Genomic DNA, 25,210 nt, shown 5'->3' with positions numbered 1-25,210 from the left:
CCATTTGAAACACTTGCAAGCCTCCTCTTGCCTTTCTCTCCAGAGACAGCAGCACAGTCAGCTGGCTTTGGACGCGAGAGCCTGGCGGTTTTACACAGCTCTGGGTAATGAGCATCAGGCTTCTGGTGCACAGGTGCCATTACAGCTTCACACCATTTAAAAATATCCCAGTAACATGAAACCAGCGAGAAAGCCGGGACCGTTCTCCCCCTGCTCAGCACAGACGCCCCATCAGATCCCACACCTACTGCTCACCAAGAGCGTGGCAGCAACAGTAACCTGGGCTGGAGCACAGGTTTTCCTCGCAGTGAGATGGATGTCACGTGGACTCGGGGGTGGGGGGGGGGGACTTAAAGGGTGAGGGAGGAAGCGCGCACACACACACACCCCCTATGGAAATGTTTGTGTGACACCTTCCCACTGGATGTTTTGCCTGGAGTGACTCAAAGGAGCATGGGCAATGGGATGAAATTAAGCAGAGGAAAACTGACCCAATCAAGGAAACATCTGGCAGCAATGGCTGGAATCTGGAAGTGCCAGAGATCTATTGGGAGTGGAAGTCATTTAAGATCAGGCTTCTCCACACTATTGAGGAATCCCTAGGGGACAGGTCTGTGTTGGCCAGGGAGTGGGAGCAGGAGGACTAGGGCCTGGATGCACAAAAGGAATTAGGTGCCTACGTCCCTGTTTTAGGCTCCACTGAAACACACAAAATGAATCTGGTAGTTGCCTAAAAACTCACTCGACACTTAAGTTTTTGCAGTAAAAATTCCCTAGATGCTGATTTTTCTGCCTCTGAACACGTGCATGGCTGCCCCCCCACCCCAGGTGCCCAACACTCACCTCCCAACTAAGCCCCAGCACACGTCACAAACCAGGGAAGACAGGTGCACAGCTGCCTAAGTCACATACAGGGCTTGATCCAGTAGGTTTGCTCAGAGGCCACCTACCAGATCGGACCCTTCAAGTGAGTTCACACAAAAGAGCCAGGGGAGCGGAAGAGGAAGAGAAAATCCCTCAACTTTTACCCCAGTGGTTATGGTACTTACCAGGCATGGGAGATCCTGGGTTTGAGTGCCCCAGTGCAGCCCCCTTCCCCCTAAGGATAAGGGATCTGAGCAATTAGTTAAGTCCAAGGCAGACTGCAAAGAGATTTCACGGAGCTGCGTGACTGGGCAACAAAGTGGCAGATGAAATTCAGTGTTGATAAATGCAAAGTAATGCACCTTGGGAAAACAATGCCAGCTATACATATAAAACGATGGGGTCTAAATTAGCTGGTACCACTCAAGACAGATCTTGGAGTCATTATTTATAGTTCTCTGGAAACATCAGCTCACTGTGCAGTGACAGTCCAAAAAGCGAAGAGAATGTTAGGAACCACTAGGAAAGAGACCGATAAGACAGAAAATATATCATAATGACACTACATAAATCCAAGGTACACCCACGCCTCGAGTCCTGCATGAAGTTCTGCGCTCCCCATCTCAAAAAAGAAATGGGAATTGGAAAAGGTACAGAGGACTGCGAAAATGATTAAGGGCGTGGAACGGCTTCCATGTGAGGAGAGATTAAAAAGACTGGGACTGCTCAGCTTGGAGAAGAGAAGACTCGTATCCCGTCTCAGAGAGGTCTATACTATCATGACTGGTGTGGAGAAAGTGAATAAGGAAGGGTTATTTACTCCTTCACACAACACTAGAACCAGAGGTCACCCAGTGAAATTAATAGGCAGCAGCTTTAAAACAAAAAAGGAAGTACAGTACTTCCTCACACAAGGCACAGTCAACCTGCGGAACTCATTGGTGGGGGAAGTTGTGAAGGCCAAAAGTATAACAGGTTCAAAAAAGAATTAGGCAAGTTCCTGGAGGATAGCTCCATCAATGGCTATTAGCCAAGATGGTCAGGGTGCAACCTCATGCCCTGGGTGTCCATACCAATGATTGCCAGAAGCTGGGAGTGGATGATGGGATGGATCACTCTATGGTTGCCTGCTCTGTTCATTCCCTCTGGGGCACCCGGCATTGGCCACTGCTGGAAGACAGGATACTGGGCCAGATGGACCATTGGTATGACCCAGTGTGGCCGTTCTTGTGTTCTAACAGGGATCTGCCACCTCTCAGGCGAGTCCTCTAACTGTTGCACACTGTGGTATTCTGACATGGACTTCCCCCATTCTCTCCTCTTGAAGCTGTTACACTCTGGCTAACCAATTAAAGAGTCATTAGAGCAGAGGACTGGCTCCTAATGTGGGTGCCTGGGTTTCCCACATTAGTGGCAGGTGTTGTAACTGCTAGGCTGAAGGGTCATTCTCCTGCTTCTCTAACCCAGATGACTCCGAGGGAGAAGAATTGGGGTTTTGTGGGGGGAACAGAGAGCATAAGCAGGACAATGACTGGTGGTTAGAGCACTCACCCAGGATGCAGGATGCCCAGGATCCAGTCTCTCTGCTCCAAAGACTTGCACCCTGCTAACAAGAGTCTGCCCACCTGCCCAGGAAGTCATGTTCCCAGCTACCGTGCAGCCACACCCAACAGCACCTCTCTCCACATTCATGGTAGAGGAGCATCAGCACCTAACAGTGATTTCCAAGGCACCTAACCATCCGGCATGGTGCTGGTCAGCATCACAACACCTGCCTGCTTTTGGTAATCTAGTCTGGGAGTTTTCCTCATCCCCTGCCACACCCACCTGCTCCCTTCCCATTGACCTCACGCTTAAGCCCTAATGGCAGGGCCCCCCTCGGCCTGGCACTCGTATCCCTCCGAGGCTGCTCAGGTCCCTTCGATGCTGCATATTGCCGATGGGGCACTCGAGTGGCTTTGGCCGCAGGGAGAAGGGCGAGGGAACCAATTCCCCCCCCATCAACCCCTGGGATCCCAGCCAACTTCCAGCCAGACCCGAGGGGCTGGCAAAAGGCAGCCTAATGTGCGGCTCCAAGGCAGTGAATGATGCTGGATAACATGGGGCCTTTTGGCCTTTCCGTGCTAAACCTCTGCAGCCCTCAGGCATTAGTGCAGCTTAGCTGGAAGCTGGGCACCAAAATCGGCAGCAATTAAACCAAGTGTCGTGACGCCACGGCACTCCTGAGAGCCCAGTCGGGCACAGCCTACGCACCGCTCTCCCGCGCCCCAAAGGGGACGGGGGTCCTTTCATTGGAAAGAGCCTTAGCGTGCACACTGCATGGCCAGCTTCACACGCCCTCGCACGGAGCTTGGGGCCCAAGCCGGGAATTCCCAGGGCCAAGCGCCACCGAGAAGCCTTGAGTCAGCGAGTGGTTTGAGGCGGGGCTAGGGTGCTGAGCTGGTTTCATGAAACAGTAACTCTTTGGGCCAAATCCAGGGATCCTCTTTCAGCCAAAGCTCCCACTGATCTTTGCAAGCATTTGGGGGTGCTCTGCCCCAGTCAGGATCCGGGGAAATGGAGTGAGGCCCCAGGATGTGTCCTGCAGAGACTAGAGATGGGAAAAGACTGCACCCTCTTCCAGCGCTTTCCATCCCTAGGTTCAAAAGGAGGCAAGTGCCACAATCCCCATGTTACTCGCCCGAGGTCATCCAGCAAAGCTGACTTAAGGCTGAAATGCTGCTGCCAAAAGTCTGTGAGGCAGATTAGTACCGTAATGAACCAGCTATTGTATATGTGCAGTGCCCTCTGCAGGACTGTATTGGAACAGCTCACCTGTGTGTCAGACACCCTACACTGCTAACAGCGAATGGATATTCTCCTTTAGTTCAAGCGATAGGAGCCAGGGAGCAGAGTTCTCTCCCAGGGAAGTTCCTAGTGGCCACTGTGTGTAGCACAGCAACAAATATCACTGCTCGATAGCCTTATAATGGGTTTGGAAACCTGATCCTTGTTTCACAAAAGGGAAACTGAGGCACAGAGCGGGGACATGGTGCCACACCAAGGCGAGAGTCAGTGACAGCGCCAAGAACGGAACCCTGCTCTCCCGGCACTGCTAGACCTGATCCATATCTCACAGCTCACCTGCCTCTCCCGTTAATAAGGAAATGCATTTATATTGCATTAACCGAGCCCCATAAGGCTGGAGCTGAGGGGGTTTGTTACTCAGCAGGTACGATGGATGGATTCTGCTCCCAGCAGCAGGAACGGGTCATTCTTTGAGTCCTGTTTTGCGTCGGATGCTGGAGTCAGACACTGCATCAGTAACTGCGTACGTGCAGCATGGGAAGAGAGATGAAGGCAGCCGCAGCCCCGAGTGAAGTCATTTCAGGTGGGGACCAGCCCCAGGGACATAAGTGAGTGTTTCTCCGTGACAGAATCTGCCTGTGGAAGCGTTAATAGGCTAAAGATGCTGAGTATGGAATTCATCCCACGTTGATGGACGGGTCAATGCGGGGACTGCTCCCATGCCAAAAAAAGGTCAGAGCCCTCTCTCTACTTAATGACTATCCTGCCAGGCAGGGAAAGAGAAATAGCATGGGGTCCCTTTACACAGGCCCCTGGCAATGCCAGGGCCTCCCAAATTTTGCTCAACCAAGGGCCACAAAAAGGGCAGTGCACCAGCTGCACTCAGCACACAAGCAGAGTGCAGCCTCCCAGGAGAGGAGCAATTCTCAGACGCCAAGCTTCAGTGGCCTGGCCACGGGCTGAGCCGCAGCACTGCATGCTGGGAGCTGTCGTGTCCACGGGGTTTATACACTGGAGAAGGGAGCTAAGCAGAAAGGCTGCCTCGGAGCTAGCAAAGTAGTAGCTACAATTATCACCGCCCCTGTTCCACCCTAGACTGATCGGGAGCGATGTGATCGACTGGCTACAATTATTTAGACTGCAGTGGCACCTTGGAGACCCGATCACAGACCAGAACCTCACTGTGCTTGGTGCTGTACAAAACACAGCACAAAAAGACCTGCCTTCCCCAGAGAGCTTACTGCCTATAGTATTCCCAAGCCTTAAGAGATGAGTCAGACCACCCCAAAAACCACCACAAGATTGGCTTAACAATCCTGAGATTTACAAACAAAAAACTGCCCAGTAAATGCTGGGTTCTTTTTATTTGCCTTCTGAGGTTGTACTCAGGCCAAGTGTTCCAGTTTCTCTGCAGCTAGAAATGTTATTTTTTAAAATGGAAGCGGAGATGCTCTCATATTCACATGACTCCAGGCACTGGGGCTTTAAGGAAAGCACCCAATATCACAAGACTTGTAATAAAATTGAGATCGTTCAGCTGGCAACATGGAGATATCCGAGCTCTGTGGGCACTGCAGCTCGCCCTTGAACTCGCTTGGAGTAATGCGCCCACGCCGGCGACCGCTGCAAAGCTTTGTAGAAGAGACGCGGCCAAAGTGCTTGAACTGGCCCTGTGCTGTCACTTGCACTTGTGCCAGGTGGGTGTGAAATGCTCCCTAGTGGTGGGAGCGACCCGGGAAGGCTGAATTTTAGCTCACTTTGAATGGTGTCAGTGACAAACACACGGTGCCAGGCAGAGGAGACGCAGGCCCCGGGGAGGAGTTAGAGGGGGAAGCATTCGGGCTGGGTACCCAGGTACAGCTGCTTCCAGGAGCTCTGGGAGCGGTCGGATGTGCTCAGCTTTAACGAGCTAATGCCCCGCTTCAAAGACACATTGTAAACACCAGGATCAAGCATCACATCGGTCTCCCCTCACTGATTCTGCCTGGATCTCCACTGAACTCTCATATGGTCATTTACACCTGTGCCGACCCGCTGTAAAATACAACCAAACCAGTCACCTGGTGCAGATAAAAAACTGCTGCCCAGAGTGCTGGGCAATGGAGACTCAGGTCTATTCTCTCTTCCAGAGTAAATTCAATTCCCCTGCTGGAATCCAATTCTCCTGGCTGCTCAGGGGCTCTAGCAACATGTTGAAAAGGTGTTTATTGAACAGGGAAACCACCAGCACAGCTCCACCTGGGGCTAGCCGGGAGAGCAGTGCCAGCAGGAAGGATTTCTCTTCTTTGTACATCCCATCTCTGGGCTCAGTGTAAGCAACCTGGGTGGGAGAGCTCCTTGCTGTGGTCTTGTGCCGCAGGTTATCCCAGTGCAAAGTGGGTGTGAAATACTGCCACCCACTGGATGCACTGGGTAGGTGGGATTTTGCACTGGGGCAAGTTACAACACAGGGGTGCAGGGCAACCTTTCGGCCCCTACTGCAGCAGTGTGGCAGGGTAGCATTTTGCACGTGCTTTGCACTAATGCAGATGATTGCACGAGGTGCAAGACAACGGAGAATCAGGCCCTAGTGCATCCAAAGCAGTTCGATGCCTAACTCGGCACTTAAATACCTTTGAGAATTCAAGCCTCGCTGTTCAACTCCAGCATCGTTTGATAAGCCGACACAGAGCTTGGAAAAGCAGCAGAGCAAGGCAGACGCTTCCCTGCGGGAGGCCCAACCGCAGAGAAGAGATGCCGTGGAGTTCCCATCACTCATTTTCTCCCCTCCTGAGACAGGTTGGGGAAGGGGTCCCAAATGAAGTGAGTTTGCTGGGACCACTGCAATCCCTAATTCAGTGGCCCATTTGGCCCCACCACTGATTATCCCAGGCCTAGTCCTCACTGGCCAGAGACAGCAGAAGGTGCTGCAGGTCAAGGCGGAGGAACATCCATCGAGCTGGGGTAGGGTGACGGGCCAGGACCGGAATAGCTGGCTGTGCTGCAAATTATAATTGCTTTAATAGAACTGCACGAAGGAGGCTGACACACCAGCTGCCAGTGGCTTTAGCTGGTGTCGCCAGTTTCATATTCATAAGCATCAGATGCCTGCAGATTACAAAGAAAAACCACTCCACACTAATAGAGGCTGCCAGCTGCTGCTCCCTGGGGTATGGCAATATTTCATCCATGTCTGGCATCCCTCACCAGCAAAGGGAAAATATTCCTATTCAGGGGCCTCCCTTTGGGCCTGATTCTCCACTGGCCCAGCCCTGGCGCAGTATTTGCATCAGTGCAAACTGAGCGCGAGCTGGGCACCCAGTGCTGATTTCCACCCACTTTGCACGGCTGCAAGAGACAATGCAACGGTCAGGGCAATGGAAAACCAGGCCCTGTTTCGTCCATGCAGAGCCGGCCCCACATAGCCTAGAGCTGCATCTGAATGAGGAAGTGCCCCTCAGCAGATACCGCCACCAGGGTCTGGGGGATTCCACACTCACGACCCCCCGGATTCCCTCCCACTAGCTTGCAGACCAAAGCCAGCAGCACAGCATCTCCGCTCAGCACGGCCCCGTGATGTGTTTCCGGAAGCCCAGCATGAGGGCTGCCTCAAGAGGGGTTTAGGCCTGGGCAGTGGCAGAGTTTGGGGCCCTCCAAGGTGCAGGAGGGAAAGCAAATGCCAGTCTGCATTCCAAGAGCGTGAACTGTAGCAACAGCTGCTCCTATTTGCAGGAAAGCGAAGTCTCAGGCTGCCTCCATCGTCTCTCCTGGTCAGGGCACATTAGAGCAGAGCTACTCCCCGTGGTCCAGGAAGGGAAGAGGCCAGGAAACACGGCGTGAGCAAGGATGGATGGGCCTGTCGCCCTTGGCAGCTCCCTCCCTGAAGCAAATGATCTTGTAATTAACCTCCTGGCTCTCCTGCTCGGTCACTGTCAGGCATCTTGTAAGGAAATTAACTTTGGCCTGATCGCTTGGCTTCGAACAGGGTGAATCAGGGATGCTGAACCAGCCATGTCCAGGCTTCTGCTGCTTTCCAGTGGCCCCAGGACCCGGTGCAGGGCAGATTGGGAAGGACCCGTCCCCCACATACCCACACTTATCCTTTTACCCCACCAGGTGCTGCCTGACAAGGGACTCGGAGGGTAGCACTGACCAGCTCACGCCTCTGGCTGCCGCATCCCCCTCCACCCGCTGGCTATTGTGACCGCTCAACGTGAGCTCACTGGCTCCTGGGAGATCCCTTTTAAAGCACCAGGCACAAATGAAACTCAGGTCTGAGCAGGGGCGGCTCTAGGTATTTTGCCGCCCCAAGCACGGCAGGCAGGCTGCCTTCGGCGGCTTGCCTGCGGGAGGTCCCCGGTCCCACGGATTCAGCGGCAGCCTGCGGGAGGTCTGCCAAAGCCACGGGACCAGCAGACCCACCGCAGGCACGCCACTGAAGGCAACCTGCCTGCCGCCCTCGCGGCGACCGGCAGAGTGCCCCCGTGGCTTGCCGCCCCAGGCATGCGCTTGGCGTGCTGGTGCCTGGAGCCGCCCCTGGGTCTGAGGAAAGCCATTCAAGCCACCCCAGCGAGTTTGCAGAGGAAACTAAACAGCCTCAAGAGCAGCGTGGACTCCCCCACCCCCACCCATCCCAGTAGGGTGTTGACCCCAAAGCCTAATGGACTTGCCAACACCCCTCATTTATTTCACTGCTGACCCATTCAGCAACCCTCTGCCATTCCATCTAGAGGGGCATCTCCACTAACAGACACTAGACTCAGTATTGTAGTAGCATCCTAAGTGCCCCAGTTCCAGGCCCTGTGGTGCTAGGGGCTGGACAGTCAGGGAGAGAGAGTCCTTGCCCTGAAGAATTTACACTCTAAATAGACAAGCAGAGGGAAAGGTGATACATCTTGTCCAGAGGCACCTGCAGGGTGGGGAAAATGGACCCACAGCTCCTGCACCAATGCCTTTACCCACTGGACCACACTGCCTCTCGAGCAGCAAAGCTTGTATCTTGTGTAGGCCTCTAGGTACCAGTAGTCAGGGATGCACATAACCACTAGGATTCCACACCGCTTTGACCGTGGAACGGCAGATCTGTTACAAGAGCCAGAGTGACAGATGCTAAAGTCAGCAACGTCAACTCCTCTCAAAGCGAGAATGCAGAGGGACGAGGTTATGAGCATCGTCTCTTCACCTTGTCCCCTTGCCCTCCAATAGCATCTGTCATCTGAGGACATCAAAAGGCTTTTCCCAGCAACCCCCCCACCCCAGTGATGTGATAAAGGGCAGGAGGAGGAGGAAATTGTGACACAGCAGGTCAGTGGTGAAGCTGGGAATAAAACCCTGTAGTCCAAAGGCTTGTCTACACAGGGCCACTCAGGAAAATGAATCCAAATTAACTAAAGGTGTGAATTTAATTCCAAATGTGAGCATCCACACAGGGGTTTAATGTAGTTTAACTAATCCACTTTAATTTCATACCTTTAGTTAATTCGGATTAACGTTGAAGTGCCCCATGTAGACAAGCCCCTTGTCTAACCAAGGTGCCCTTCCCGATGTTCTCTGCCTCACTCAATGATGTTGAAAGTGATGGAAAATGACTGAAAAAGTAGCCCCTTATCTGCTGACTTTAGGGACTGCAATAAGGGTCTAGTGCTTTTTACTCCCATTAGACCTACGGAGCCAGCACAGTGAGAACGGGAGTTGGGGTTTATTCTCTCTAGTGCATCATCAACACAATGGCTTATTAAGTCCCAATCAGCGACACCATTGCAAATTCCTTGGAATCCATCGAGGGTATCGCTGGAGACAGCGGAGTCGGCACTGCTGTGACCGAGAGCGTAAAACGATCTGCGGGATGGGAAGAACCTAGTTTGACTCTCAGATCCCAGGCAGATTGGGCAGGGCTGGCAGCTAGAAAACGTTTTAACCTGTAACCGGGCAGGTTTGATCTGGCCAAAAGGCAGGTAAGAAGGAGGCCCTGCTATTTTTGCGGTGCAGAGCAGACCTGCACCTTTAAGAACTCATGATCCACCAACTTACAAAGAGATGGTGCCACCTACGAGAACTCAGTAAACACAGCTGAGAAGGGTGTTGGCAGGTGGAGGTCCCAGTGGAATGGGAACAATGACAGCTGCCAATATCAGTCAGCATCCTGCAGTGGTAGGGCCTGGAATAGGAGTCATGGGAAGGATCCAGAGGGGAGATGAATTCGGTGGGCCTGCCTTCCCACGTTCTCGGCAGGGGAAGCCGTCAGCCCTCGAGCCCTTAGCCGGAGAACCGCTCCAGGATGAAGAGCCCTGCTTCTCAGAGCACCGGGGAGCAGGTGAGGTGGCTTTTCTTGCCACACCCATCCTAATCAGCTCCCCTCCCTTGCAGCACAGCACAGGTCTGGAGCCAGCCATAAGGAGTGCAAGCGGGAGGAAGCAGAGCTTGTGACAAGGGATCATTTTTGGCTGTATGGAGGATGCAATGCAATACTACGTGGCAGGAGGCGTTACTGAGTCTGAGATAGAAGCAACAGACTTGGATGAGAAGTTCTGAGCCCGAGCAGCCCCTGCCCCGTCACAAAGCCCCTGTGTGGATCTGAATTCACCAACTCCGGGATGCTGGGGCTCAGGGGTGCCGTTCGGACCTGCCCCTGCGTTCCTCTGATGCAGCCTGTGTTAGGAGGGGGATCAGGAAGTTGCATTGAGTGAACCAATAGAGCTGGAAAGACCTATTAGATTACATGTCCCTGAGATGGGTAAGCAACCAGCCTCCTGTCTCATGGCATCCTTCCTCTGATGGGCCATTACCCTGTACTGAGCCACCTCGTCCAAGGGACAGCTGAGTCACACACATGTATGTGTCAATGGGCACATGCACACGCACACACACACTTATTGCTTCTGGACCCAGTGCAAATACCACACCCCTCCCTCGCAGTTCTGATGCTCATCGCAGTTTCCTCGGTGGGTAAATGTCAGCAAGCAGCATAGCACCCAGCAGCGGCTCCTTTCTAGTCAAAGGAGCGGCCGTGTCTCCGCTAGGTATCACTATGTCTCCGGCAGGCCGTAAAAAGCAACGCAACAAGCAGGGGAGCTGCCGGGCTGGCTGCACTGCAGTCAGAAACGGCAGAGCCTGGAGATTGGTGGCGACGTTATGAAAAAAATAAAAAAAGAGGATTACTGGGTTTGGAGCCTCTGCTGTGTAATTAAGCGGCAGGTCCCTCGAACGCAGGCCCCTTTCTTTGCCGATAAGCCCCATCTATAATGGGCTGAATGCTCACAGGCGGAGCGCTGCGGGGAGACAATGCTCCCCTTGAAAAGCCTAGTGCCAGTGGGGCAGGGTTTTAAAAATAGACATGAACGACTTTCTTCGAGGCATTACAAAAAGCGGCAGCCGCTCTCCCAGGTTAAGTGCTGAACTGGTCGAGCTTCTCCTGTGGCCAGCAGAACACCGCACAGAGGAGAGGGGGGAGGTTAAGGCTGGCTCAGGGCACCCCGGGGTGGGGAAAACTTCCAACATTCTCATTGTACAGTGGTAACACCGGGGAGCCCTGCTCACGGACTGCAGCCCCGTGGTGTTAGGTGCTGTACAGACACTGCACAAAAAGGCTAAGCTCTTTGGGGAACAAACTACATGCTCCCATTTAGGCACTGGAATAAGGGGCAGATTTCCCCCTCCCCAAGAATTCTGCATGTTGGATGCTGAGCTCCTGGGAGAACATGGTCTCCAACGTGGGGTGCTGGGCATTTGGAAAATCTGGCCTGCTTTGCTTCTAGCTCGCAGGGTCCATGCAGGTGGTTGCTGAAGACCCACCTCTTCTGAGAGAGCTTTGGTGGTGCCTCTGTGAAGCGAGTCAGCACAGAGGGTTCCCAGCCACTTCCTAGTAGACAGGGGTCCCTATTGCCCAGAACCAGCCGGACTGACCCAAGCCAAGGGGCCAGTTAGTGCAACTCAGCAGATGCCACAAGGACTGAACAGCCCATGGAGGCGGAGCTCAGGGTCAGCCTGACAACGGGGAGCAGAATAGGGGGAGCTTCTGTCTGGATAAACAGGGGGCACCATTCACCAGGGCTGTCAATCTGGCACCTTCCCCCAGTATAAATCACAGGGGGGAGGGGCATGCTGGGACCCATGAACATCAGGGGCCAGAGTTTCAGTGCTGGACACCCCACCCAGGGACATCCCCACTGGGGATGCAAATCTGGCTGCCTAGACATCCGAGCACCCAGCTGTGCCTACAGAAATGGGGTCGAGTCTCCATTACAACTCAGGCCCTGAGGCCCAGCCAATGCAGTGGCTTGGCCGGGCATTCTGCACCAGTCCGGCCTCGCCCGTCTATCTGGGCTGCCTGCAGTCGGAACGTCACTGTAGCTGGGGTTTGTCAGTTTAATAGGCACCCCGGGGTTCTCTCTCCCCTGGTGGCTGCAACAATCAGACTCTGAGCAGGGCTGGCGGAGCGACTTTCCTTCTTTAAGGAGCCCTGGCAAACATCAAAGGCAGGAGGAAAAATCTCTATCTGCAGCCTCTGAGCAACTCCTGCCACCCATCCTGTAACATCAGCGCTCTGGCTCTCCTCCTGCCACCACCTGATCACACTGTGATTGCACAGGCTGTCTCCCCAGGGTCCGTCTAGCTGAGATGCTGAAGGTGCTCTGCACCTTGCAGGATCAGGCCCTTAAGACACACCCATGCTTGGCTCCTCATAGTATGCACTGTCTCTTTAATGTGAAGACCGCCCCCACCCCCAGGGCAGAAGGACAGTAGATCCTTCTGAGAAGACAAGTCCCCTGTGCCTCAGTTCCCTGGCTCTTAAAGGGAAAGTGCAGGGTGATAGATGCTACCCTGGTCACTAAAGCTGCTTAATGAGAGGGGAAAAATCACCAAACACCAGATTTTAAACTAGAATAAGAGCAATTAACAACCCTGCAAGAAGAGAGACTGATGAGGTCTGCGTTACTGATGCGTGCAGCAAGTCATTGGTAATGGGAGGCCTCCAGGAATGCAGGGGGAGCAGAATCCAGAGCTGCAGGAAGGGAAGTGTTATTTCCCCTCAGTAGGAGAGTGGTGAAAGTCACCCTCATTCAAACGGGGACAGCATTCACCGAGTCCTAATCTGGGCCATCAGCCTCCTGGCGCACGGCAGCTCTCGCTGACCTACAGCAGCGCCATGCCGGGTCACCCAGGCAGCAAAACAGGGACAGGTGAGATGAGAGGTGCTGTGGCCAATAGGGCACTGGGATGGCAGGCAGGACACCTGGGTCCTAGTCTAGGTATCTAAAGCACTTATACGTGTCCCCCTCACTTCTGCCTTAAGCCTTTATCTTCACACTCCGGGGAGGCAGGGCCGTGCGATTACCCCCATTTTACAGACAGGGAACCGAGGCACAGAGGCGGAATGTCTTGCCTGATGTCACACAGGCCAAGGCCATTCCTGTCTATTCTGAGCTTCCCCTGCTGCGTGACCTTGAGCAAGTCACTTAAGGTCTGTTTTCCTCCTCACCCTTCACCTGTCTAGTTGTAAGGTCTTCAGGTAGGGTGACCAGATGTCCTGATTTTATAGGTATGGTCCTGATTTTTGGGTCTTTTTCTTATATAGGCTCCTATTACCCCCCACCCCGTCCCAATTTTTCACATTTGCTGTCTGGTCAGGTCACCCTATCTTCAGGGCAGAGACTGTCTCTGGCCTGGTGTTCATACCTAGAACAATATTCCCCACCCCCATATCTCCACTGGGGTTTCAAGGAGAAAAAAAACTAATAAGGTGCGTCGGGCTGTTTACAAAACAAGATTTGCATATCTAGCGAGTACCTCATGTTCTAAGCCCTCTCCCAGGGGAGCACCTAGGGCTCCGTATGCTGCCTCTTTGCAGCATCAAGCCCTCAATGTTTAATTAACTCCCTGCAGCATTAGAATTAATCACCGGCATTTCCCAGCAAAGCTTCATTTTCATCTTAACGTAATTTCATCTGCGCACGCACAAGCCACCTTCTGCTGGGGGGGAAGCAGAGCTTGGAACCCGCCGACAGAACGCTGCCTGGGTACGGCGGGGCCGCGCCGGCCAAGGGGAAGCAGAGCTTGGAACCCGCCGGCAGAACGCTGCCTGGGTACGGCAGGACCGCACAGGCCGAGGGGAAGCAGAGCTTGGAACCCGCCGGCAGAACGCCGCCTGGGTACGGCGGGGCCGTGCCGGCCGAGGGGAAGCAGAGCTTGGATCCCGCAAGCAGAACGCTGCCTGGGTACGGCGGGGCCGCGCCGGCCGAGGGGAAGCAGAGCTGTGAATTAACAGTCGAGTTTCTGCTGGGTCGGCGCTTGCAGGGCTCGAGCCAAAGCCCACAGATGTCAGTGGGTGTCTGCCCATTGATTTCCAGGGGCTTTGCATCAGGAGGAAGTTCAAATGATATCACATTCTCCTGCTTATGTAACGCACACACCTGCTGGGTGGGGTGTTCTGTCCCAGCTGGTGGCACCGAGACCACTTAGAGAGAGAGAGAAAATGAATCTGCTCTACCACCCTAGCTAACAGCCAGTTGGATTTCAGCTTATGCACTAAGCTCCAGAGGCCCCAGGTTCAATCCCACCTGCTGACAACCAGGTTCTGTCAGTGTTACATTTATACCGTAACCAATCAGATTACATGGCAGAGCCATGGCCCATCCAGTAATGTGCATCGAAAGTCTTGTTTTTGCTTTAAAAAGGCCCCCCCCATCCCCAGCTGCTTGGGTGCCACAGCTGGCATCAGAAGACGGGCAGTGCAGCAAATCTGAGCCCCATCTCCCCAACCAGAGGAGTCAGCCACTCCAGGGGCAGCAGGATATAGTCAGAGCCCTCCCTGACCCCAAGGAGCCCAACTTTGGGCACTGCACCCATGGGCGTATTCCAAGGGAGGAAGGATGGTGCAGTGGTTAGGGTGCGAGTCTATGACCCAGCTTCCACTCCCTGCTCTTCCCCAGACCGCCAGTGGGTGACCTCGGTATCTCTGTGCCTGTGGACGAGCAGACGTCCCCTCAGCGCACGCCCTCGAGGCGGGGTGTGGTGTAGCAGACGCCCCTCGTCTAGGGCTGACAACCGCTCTGGCCCTGTAGTGGTCTCCTTGGGACTCGGCCACCTGGCTTTTAGCCCCACCCCTTCTGGGGTAACAAAGTCCAACCCACAAGAGTCCAGTGTCCTTTACCTCAGGTTTCAGCCCCTGATGCTGGGCCCCATGGGCCTTCAACCCTCAGGGCTTCAAAAGTTCTTATCCCCTTCTGTCCGGGGGCTTTGCCCCACCTGCCCCATGGGCTGGGGGGTAACCCCATCCCTCCCTCTCCTCTGGGTTCTAGCCCAGAGACCCCGTAGTGACCAGGCAAGGTCTGTCTAGTCAGAGCCACCCCTGCAACCACCCTGGGCTTCTTCCTCCCTCAGCCTGTCAGCCGGCCTTTCCCATAGCCCCTTCCTGGGCCCGCCATGTACTTGCATTCTCCTCAGGGGCCAGGGTGTCTCACTCGTCTCAGGCCCCCCGGCCTCTCTAGGTTCTTTCAGAGCTGGGTTTGCAGGGCTCACCCCAGGAGCCCTCCAACAAGTCCCCCATGAGGATACAGACTTCAGCCACGTCTGGCCTCCTTAGGCTGAAGCTTTTATCCCTCTCAGGTGCCCCTTTGTGTCACTCCTCACTCAAACACCTCCCCGGGCTGCCTCTTTGGAGGTCTAAATGCTGCCAGAACAAGCCACTAGCTTAGCAGCTTTGCCCCATTTCCTGGCCCCCTTGAGAGAAAAGTCTCAACTCCAGATTCCCCACATCCTCTTCAACTGTCTGCTACCCAGAGAGGATGCAGCATTCCCTACTTCAGGGTAGGCCTCCTCTTTTTGTACTAACCACCTGGCTCCTCCCCCAGCTAGCACTCATCTGTAATTGGGCCTGGCCCACCCACCAGGTGCCACCACTAATTAAGCTCCCCAGCTCCCACTTAACCCTTTCAGAGCCAGGGTGAGGCATACACCCCCTCACAGCGCCTCAGCTCTCCCCCCCTCCAGGAACATGGCAGTAATTGCTAGTATAAAAGCAGCCTTGACTGTGAGGTTCTCAGATACTACGGGACGGGGTCCAGACAAGTACCTAAGGGAGATAGGTTGGGAAGTTTGAGGACTGGACTTTGAGGTGTGAATCACTGGCGAAAGGTTCTGGGTCAGAACCTGGGATCTCAAGCACAAGGGGAGTTCAGTCCAGAAGGCTGCTCAAGACTTTCTGTCACTTTAGAAGTAGGCAACACTTCAGGGGACCTTTCCCCAGCCCAGACTCACGTGTGGCAGCCAGACAAAGGATCTCGTCCACAGACTCACGTGGGGAGGCCTCTTTAAAATGGGCCCATCGGGTCTGATCCTGCCACTTGTGCAGTATGGGACTGATCCTGCTGGAGGGGGAAATGCTACAAATTGGAATGATGACACACGCTTTGTATTGGTGTAAATAACACCACAAGGCGCAGGGCAATGGAGGACCAGGTCCATTGGATTTGCTTGCCCTTTCTAGGGAGGAAAGATAGCTCAGTGGTTTGAGCATTGGCCTGCTAAACCCAGCATTGTAAGTTCAATCCTTGAGGGGGCCACTTAGAGATCTGGGGCAAAAATTGGTCCTGCTAATGAAGGCAGCGGGCTGGACTTGATGACCTTTCAAGGTCCCTTCCAGTTCTAGGAGATTGGTATAGCTCCAATTATCACCTTTACTACTGGATGCTCAGAATGGGTGGAACCTGCTCACAGAAATCCCCCTCCCCTCCCCTGCAAGCCTGGGCTGCTCCGTGCATCTGCACTGAAACCTAAGCTGCCATGAAGGCAGAACTGGGGCTGGCTAGTTACAAGGTGTCACTTTTGGAGAAAGCAGAAGACAGGGCCCTTATCGCAATGAACGGGAAAAATCACGACTGAGCAAAGGAGCCCCATAAGGATGTTCTCTGTGATCCCCATGACAGTGGCTGTTGCCTCCCCCACATACTGCTCCCCTCTGCCACCCCCAGTCCTGGGATCTGTAAGCAGTTCTGTCATGTTTTCAGTCCAGTTCAAGGCCAGGTCCTGTGCGGTTTGTGTGACGAAGTGGGAACGTTCTTGATGTGTTATTTAAATGCTGAGTGGGGACTTCTGCTGCCTTGGGGAAGGGAGGATACCTGAGCATGTAACCTGAGAACCCAGGAGGGGGGTTGGAGGCCAGGTAACACCTCTGCCCGGGAAAATGGACAAAGGACACAAAGGCTGGGGGAGGAGCCAGAGGGAGGCTGAGTGAGAGGCTGGAGGAAGTTTCAGTTGGAGCTGGCTGGGAAATGGAGAGGGCCACCCTGACCAACAGGGCTGTGGCCTCCCCAGATGGACCTAACTAAAGGGGGTCCTGTTGTCTGTACCAGCAAGACCTGTTTTGAACTCTGCTCCTGTCATCTAAACAAACTTTCTGCTTTACTGGCTGGCTGAGAGTCCCAGTGAATCGCAGGAAGCTGGGGGAGCCGGGCCTTGTCTCCCCCGACACTCCGTGACAGCTTGCTCCCCTTGACACCCCGTTGGTGAGGGCAGCAGGTAGCCCTCCTCATTTTAAGCCTCTCAAGGCAGGGCCCTGGGGGCTGATTCTGCTCTTGTTCACCCTGAGGGTAAATCAGGAGTAGCTTAGGGGAAATCCATAGGAGAGGAGAATCAGGCTCATCGGTACAGAGGGAGACCAGGCCATAGTGCTGCATAAACAGCCATCATCTCCCCCTAGCAAACAACTCTTAGGGTGGCTACCCCTGCGCGTACCCCCCGCCTAGCTACACACAAGGCCCAGGAATCGCCCACGTGGCTATTTCAACGAGGGGCTCTTACTGTCTTTCCTGTAGTAGAGGATCTCTAGCTTGCACTCCTCGGAGCCCAGCAAGGCCTGAGTCAGCTGCGCGATGGAGTTTTTGGTGGTCTCAGGCCCGGTGAGGAAGTCGCAGGTGCAGGGGCGCTGCATGACCTCCACCCGGGAGTAGCCGAACATCTCGCAGAAGCCATCGTTGCAGTAGATGATGGCGCAATTCTCCATCTGGGCGTTGGCGATGAGGAACTTGCGGTCTGCAAAGATGCACGGGAAGCAAAGGGTTAAAATGAAGGTGACTGCTCCCAAGTGAACTTCCTCGCGGAGGACGTGCGGGTGGGAGTGACAGGAGCTTCTCCACCTGCAGAGCTGGGTGCAAAGATTTGCCAGGGCACCGGCCTTGTAGTCTTCATGCAAATAGGGTGCCTGAGGCAAGATGTTTAGATTGTAAGCTCCTTGGGGCAGAGACCGTCTCTCCCTACTTGTTTGTATAGTCCCTAGTACTGCAGGGCCCTGATCTCAGTTGGTGCCTATGGGTGCTACTGGAATATAAACCATTGGGTTTCCCCAGCACCACATGGGATATTTCCTTAGTTGGAACAGGGCTTCAAGGGGCTTTTTAAAACCATCTCCCATCTGGGGGATGTCAAAGCACTAGACAGATATTAAACATGGCAGAATCCCTATGATGATCTCCATTTTATAGAAGGGGAAACTGAGGCACGGACAGGCCCGGTGACTTGCCCACTGTAGCAGCAGCAGGACTGGGACTAGAAGCCAATACAGCCTGACTCCCAGTCCACTGTGCCACTGCCACCACTAGCAATATCCCAAACTGCCTCCTGCTTTCTCTGTATTTCCCTCCCCGTCATTGCAGATGAGTGAGACAGCTGTGAGTACAGGGGCGCTGTGACGGGATGCACCAGCCCTGTGACAGGTGCTTTCTCCTTTCCTTGCTGGTGCAGACAGCAAGACAGAAAGCACCCCCCTACTTTCCACTGGGGACTCTGGCCATTACTTTAAGACAAATAATAATAATAATAAAATGGAGCAATTAAAAAAAATGAGACAAACCCTCAGGTTATCAATTCATGAACATATTATTTATTGAATAGTGCCTAGAGGCCCCAGCCAGTGCAAGGTGCTGTACGAATATATAGTAAGAGATTGTCCCAGCTTTTACAGTCCAAATGGACAAGACAAAGTATGGGAGGGGAAACTGGTGCCTGGAGGGGTGACGTAATTTGCTCAAGGTCATACAGCAGGTCAGTGGCATAGCTGGGCGCTGACTGCCAGCTAAGGGCCCTCACCACTAGACCACGCTGTCTCCTAGGATTGTTGCCTACAGCCCATTGTCTGGCATGTTGCCCACTTTACATGCCCTATATGATGTGGGTCCCAGCCCTTCCCCTTGGGAGACTTTTCCACCGTCTAAGAGCTGTCGGCGTCAGGGAGCTGCTCCCGACGTTCAGTCTAAGAGATGATTTCGGTGGAAAAGCAGCAGGTGCTTCCTGGCTGTGAGATCGGCTCGCCCGTGGGATTGTTTCCCAGGGGGACCAGCAGAAGCCCCATCAGCTGTGACCTTTGAAGCTAGATGGGACCGAGCACAAGCACACGTACAACAGGGAATAATCTGACATTTGCCAGGGGAAGGACTAAATGAGCTGATGGGTCTTTACCATCCTCAGTCTGATTCTCCCAAAACCGGTGTAAATCAGGAGTGTCTCTTTGAAGCCAGTGTGTACAATGGGCATAAGTGAGTCAATAATTCATTGATATGTTTCCCTTCTCTCAATTAAATCCCTTTGCTCTTTTTTCCCCCTTCCACGACCTTCATCGCACCCTCTGTAATCCCTCCTCCTCCTCCTCGGGGTTCTACCTTGCACACCCCAGTGGACGGCTAGTTCAACCCCTCCCACCCCACCTTACAGCGATCGCTTCCCCCTGCCCGGCTTGCTCTTTTCAGAGTTTGCCCAAGCGCAGCACTGCCTCTTGGCTAGTTTGTGGGCCAGATTATCCACCTGGGGGGGCCCAGCTGGGCCAAGATGACTCACGCACTAAGGTTGCTGCAGGCTCGGTGAAGGGAACCGCACTGCGTGTGCCTGGTAACGTCCCTCTGAAGGGGTTCTGAACGAGCACTCCTGCATGTGCAGCCAGATGTGGGCAGGGGAAGCATGCGCCTGCACTGAGCAACCGGAGCACGGAATTGAGAAACAGAATCCTAGACGTGTAGGACTGGAAGGGACCTCGATAGGCCGTCTAGCCCTGTCCCTTGCACTGCGGCAGGACTCATTATTAGCTAGTCCAGGGATCGGCAACCTTTGGCATGTGGCCCATCAAGGAAATCTGCTGGTGAGCCGGGCCGGTTTGTTTACCTGCAGCATCTGCGGGTTCGGCCGATCGCGGCTCCCACTGGCCGCGGTTCATCGTTCAAGGCCAATGGGGGCTGCGGGAAGTGGTGCAGGCCGAGGGATGTGCTGGCCGCCGCTACCTGCAGCTCCCATTGGCCTGGAACAGTGAACCAGTGGGAGCTGTGATCAGCTGAACCCGCGGACGCTGCAGGTAAACGAACCATCCCAGCCCACCAGCGGATTTCCCTGCTGGGCCACGTGCCAGAGGTTGCCAATCCCTGAGCTAGACCAGTGGTTTTCAAACTTTTTTCCTGGCGACTCAGTTGAAGAAAACTGTTGATGCCCATGACCCAACGGAGCTGGGGAGGAGGGGTTTGGGGTATGGGAGGGGCTCAGGGTTGGGGCAGGGGTGTAGAAGGGGGTCAGGGCTCTGGGCTGGCAGTGCAGGCTCTGGTGTGGGGCTGGAGAAGAGGGGTTTGCGGTGCTGAAAGGGGCTCTGGGTTTGCGGGGGCTCAGGGCTGGGGCAGGGGATTGGGGCACGGGCTTACCTCGGGCAGCTCCGGGTCAGCGGCGCAGCAGGGGTGCAGAGGCAGGCTTCCTGCCTGTCCTGGCACCGTGGGCTGTGCTGCACCCCGGAAATGGCCAGCAGCACGTCCAGCTCCTAGGCGGAGGCGCGCAAGTAGCTCCATGCTGCTTTCGCCCGCAGGCACCGCCCCCGCAGCTCCCATTAGCCAGAAACCGGCCAATGGGAGTCTGGAGCCAGTGCTCGGGGCCGGGGCAGCACGCGCGGCCCCATGGCCCCCCAGCCTAGGAGCCGGACCTGCTGATGGCCACTTCTGGGGCACAGCGCGGTGTCAGAACAGGTAGGGACTAGCCTGCCTTAGGCAGACAGCACCACCAACAGGACTTTTAACGGCCCAGTCGGCAGTTAGCCGCTGCTCCCCAATGCCTTACATTCCACCACCCAGTACTGGGTCCCAACCCACAGTTTGAAAACCACTGAGCTAGGCTGCCCCGACCAGTGTTTGTCTAACCTGTCCTTAAAAACCTCCAATGATGGAGATTCCACAGCATCCCTAGGCAATTTGTTCCACAGCTCAACTGCCCGGACATCCGGACAACAGACATGGACGTCGTGGGCTCAGGGAAGCCTTTGGATGATTCCACAGAAGGCAGTGGGGAAGGCAAGGGGTTGGCCTGCTCCATCAATGAAGGTTCCTCTGTCTGTTGCCGTTGGGAGTCTGTCCTGTAAAGCTCAGGCCGATGATACGAGGGGATTAGAGCACACATCTCATCTCCTGTCCTTAATGTAATCTAGCAAGGTGGAGGCCACGGCTGCTCAGACCGGCAGCGAGCAGGAAGTTCATGGCCAAATTCAGCTCCTGATTCCACCAGTGGGGACCTAGGGGCCGGGGTGGGCCCAAGCGGGATGTGCCCTTTGCAGGTGTGCGAGGACATGGCTCTCCCGAGCGTTGGCATCTCTTCTGGCTGGAGCCGGAGCCAGTTCTTACACACAGAGGGCGCATTTGGGGGCTAGCTATTAGTGCACTCCCTAATTAATCTCGCTGATTACACGGGAGTGGCATCTGCAGCGTGTTTATTCCAGTTCTGCTGTTTGCCTCCTTTCCCACCTGACCCGGGGAATGTGCGTTGGCACACAACAGATCTGGAGAAGCCTCCTGCAGTCCTCGAGGGACCCACAAGCAACCCCCGGGCCCCTGTTCGCAGTCCTGCCGTGGCAGAGAGCTGGGGAAGAGCTGTTCTCACTCCCCTAGTGCCTTGCAGCAGAGGACGAGAAAGCGCTTTGCAAACATTCCCGAATGGCGCTCCAGCACCCTCAGTGAGCTGCTGAAGTGTTACTATTGTCACCCATTTTAAAGCTGGCTAAACTGAGGAGAAGTGGCCTGAAGACGCGAGTGAGCAGCAAAGCCAGACACAGAACCCAGGATCCAGGTGGAGTTTCCTGCTCTACTCACTAAATGACTCCGTCCCCACTGGCAGATGGAGCTAGACACTTGCTCAGTGGATGCCATCACTCCGTATCGCCCAGTGCGCCGCCTGCCACGCTCTGGCACTGGGAGAGGATTAATTTCAGTGAGTCGGGGCTTAGAGCAGAGCTTGGGAGGGGAGTGGGCAGCCGGGTGGGTGGGCAGAGGGAAAAGAGGCTGTTGATTTTAACTAGGCAGCGCAACTCTGCTTACAGGGAAATGGAATTAAACTCCTGGATTGTTTCATTGAGTCACAGCAGGCAGTCGGGCAAATACAAGCCGGATCAGAGGGGCACGCAACTGGCCTTCTCTAAAGGATAATCTGGTACAGTGTGTATGTGTAGGGGGGCAGAATCCATGGAGGAGACCGCAGCTAGGGAGAAGAGGGGGGATGTTATTAGCTGGTAGCTTTCAGGCCTGCTCCTCCTCTCACTCACCCCGGCGGTTATCAGGGGCAGCTGGCGTCAAATTGGGATGCGTGAGACGTAACCTGCCTGGGTTACAGGTTAAACCACATGCCCAAGGCATCGCAGAGCGAGGCATTAGCGCCCAGCGGCTCCCGGCTCTCAGCCCCGTGCTCTGCTCAATCCATCACACTGCGCTACCTCAGGGGGATCCTGGTGAGAATGAGATGAAATCCTGCCTCCAAAATGGGGATCAGGGATGGGCTCCTACTGCTGGAAGGGGCCGTGTGTGTGTATGTGAGAGAGCGAGTGAGCAGGCCTTTATTTTTTGTGCAGCTGTCCCTTTAAGAGGTAGACCCAGCTAAAGACTGTGGGGCACTGTTTCAAGAGTGGCAGCAGGCAGCTTTGCAGCAGCAAGTTATCAAGTTTAGTCCCGCCTGGCCACAGCTTTGGGAGCTGGCAGGGGGCGAGGGAGGCTTGTCTGTTTGTTGATGAGCTAGCGCCCCACTCCCCACCACTCAGATGGCACGAGGGATGCAACTTGCCAATTTAGATGGATAAACAAGGCAAGTTACATGAATTTCTCATTCACAGGATCACGTCCCTCGCCACAAGGGCTCTTGTCTTCTTTTGGCAACTACAGATCAATCGTGTTGCAAGGAAAGGCAGCAAGTTTGTCTCCCCAGCAAACTCTGCAATGGGAGACAGGCTGATTTATGCTGCTGGAGGGACCCTCCTAATTCTCTGGTGCCTAATTCTCTGGTGCCTTGCAGCTGGTGAGCAAATTGATCTCCGTATATTCTGCTCTGGTAGCACTGGGCACCCACTGTGCACTCACTTGGCATCGGGGTACGTTACCCCACAGGGTATCAGACCTCACAAGTCTAAAAAAGACAGCTCCCCTTGAATCGGTTACCTCCGGAGAACTGCCCTCCCCCAGACTATGACAAACGCCGTAGAAGCAGAGATCTCCACAGTCCATTCATTGTGTTAGAGGTGAAAAAAAAGAAACCCAGCTAAAATTCATTTAAAGGGATTATTTCTAGCAACAGCAAATGGCAGCGTTTTGTCAGGGGAGGCTGCCTGGGAGCATCCTATAATTTAAGGCAAATGGCCAGACAGCCCATTTTGCACTAAAATAAGCACTTCTACCTGGCCATTTTCTAGCTGAACATTCTGTCCCCTAGATAAAAAAGGTTTTATCCTCTCTTCTCTCCCCCCTCCCCCGCAGCAGTTACATTTTAATCAGCTCCTGATCTCGGATATGTTAGTAAATCCAAGGTTACTCCGTTGATTTCAGTGGAATTACTCCAGAGTTATGCTGGTGTAACTAAGACCAGAGTCCACCCCACCCAGTCTCGGTTGATGGCATCTGGCAAGCAATATCTAATCTATCTATCCCCATACACCCCCCCAATATCTATCTATCTATCTATCTATCCCATATACCCCCATCTAGCTATCAATCTATCTATCCCCATACACACGCACCAATCTAACCAATCAATCTATCTATTGCTATCCCCATACACTCTACCTATCTATCTATCCCCACACACCCCCAATATCTATCTATCTATCCCATATACCCCCTATCTAACTATCAATCTATCTATCCCCATACACACCCACCTATCTAATCAATATATCTATTTATCGCTATCCCCATACACTCTACCTACCTACCTATCTATTCCCATACACCCCAATATCTATCTATCCCATATACCCCCTATTTATCATTATATACACACCCACCTATCTAATCAATCAATCTGTCTCTCTCCCCATAACTCTATCTATCCCCATACACACCCATCTATCTAATCAATCTTTCTCTATCCCCATACACTCTACCTACCTACCTATCCCCATACACCCCCAATATCTATCCATCTATCCCATATACCCCCATCTATCTATCAATCTATCTATCCCCATACACACCCATCTATCTAATCAATCTTTCTCTATCCCCATACACTCTACCTACCTACCTACCTACCTATCCCCATACACCCCCAATATCTATCGATCTATCCCATATACCCCCATCTATCTATCTATCTATCCCCATACACACCCACCTATCTAATCAATCTTTCTCTATCCCCATACACTCTACCTACCTACCTACCTATCCCCATACACCCCCAATATCTATCGATCTATCCCATATACCCCCATCTATCTATCTATCTATCTATCTATCTATCTATCTATCCCCATACACACCCACCTATCTAATCAATCTATCTCTGCCCCCATACACCCGATCTATCCATCTAGCCCCAGACTATCTCCCCCACCCACACCATCTATCCCTCGATCTAGTCGCCTGTCTCTGGGACAGGATCAGCCTGGCCATGGCTGGGTCCCAGCGAGGCTGAGGACTAGGCAGGAAGTTTGGCAAGTCCCCCGAGCCCCCCCCCCCGCCTCTCCCCGGGGCGCGGTGCCCGGCGCGGAAGGGCCCCCACCCGCCGTACTCACTCTGCCCCTCGAACTTGCGGATGATGGTGTCCAGGTAGGTGTTCTGCGGGGCCACGTGGCCCCTCCGCACGGGCATGCTGGAGCCCGGCCCAGCCCGCCCGCCGCCGGGCAGCTGCGCCCCGCTCTCCGCGGGAGCCGCCGCTCGCTGCGGGGCTCAGCCCCGGGCCGCCCCGAGGGCTCGCTGCGGCTTCCCAGGGCCGCCCGTGCTCCGGCAGCCTGCACGGGGGCAGCCCCTTCCCCGCCCTCCGCCCGGCTCCCCGGCTGGGTGGGCGGAGAGACGAGCCCCGGGGAGTCTCGATGTGCTGAGTCACCGCTCGGGGCCGGAGCTGTCAGCACCGAGAGCTGCGAACCTGACAGTCTCCAGCCGCCTCCTCCCAGCCCGGCCCCGGGAGCCGGTCCCAGCCCGAGCCCCGCCCGGAGCGGCCCTGCGGGGCGGCAGCCGCCGGAGGCTGCCGGGTGGGGAGGGGATCGCAGGGCGGGCTCCCCCGCCCCGGCTGCTCCTGCGCCTCGGCCGCGGGGGGGGGTGCCCAGGAGGGCTGCGGCGCTGTCCCCCGGCCGTGGTGCTGAAGCGCCGCC

The 25,210-nt window shown here is 54.5% G+C and overlaps 1 protein-coding gene across 2 annotated transcripts in view; it reads right to left on the bottom strand.

Annotated features, from left to right (window-relative positions):
* Positions 1-24,710, bottom strand: part of KCNH6 (potassium voltage-gated channel subfamily H member 6) — a 90,431-nt gene extending 65,721 nt beyond the window's left edge. The window contains exons 1-2 of one of the 2 annotated variants that reach the window (XM_039517020.1): positions 24,635-24,710; positions 17,428-17,658 (exon numbers count right to left, since the gene is read on the bottom strand). In XM_039517020.1, the coding sequence (XP_039372954.1) occupies positions 17,428-17,658; positions 24,635-24,710 (307 nt within the window). Of the gene's footprint in view, positions 1-15,057; positions 15,397-17,427; positions 17,659-24,634 lie in introns of those variants that run through there. The other variant, XM_039517024.1, reaches the window with a different exon arrangement.
* Positions 24,711-25,210: the final 500 nt, after the last annotated feature.

Source organism: Mauremys reevesii, linkage group 27, assembly GCF_016161935.1.
Source record: "Mauremys reevesii isolate NIE-2019 linkage group 27, ASM1616193v1, whole genome shotgun sequence".
Taxonomy (NCBI): Eukaryota; Metazoa; Chordata; order Testudines; family Geoemydidae; genus Mauremys; species Mauremys reevesii.
Note: the sequence above shows the minus strand (reverse complement) of the source record. Positions and strands in the feature narration are given on the sequence as shown.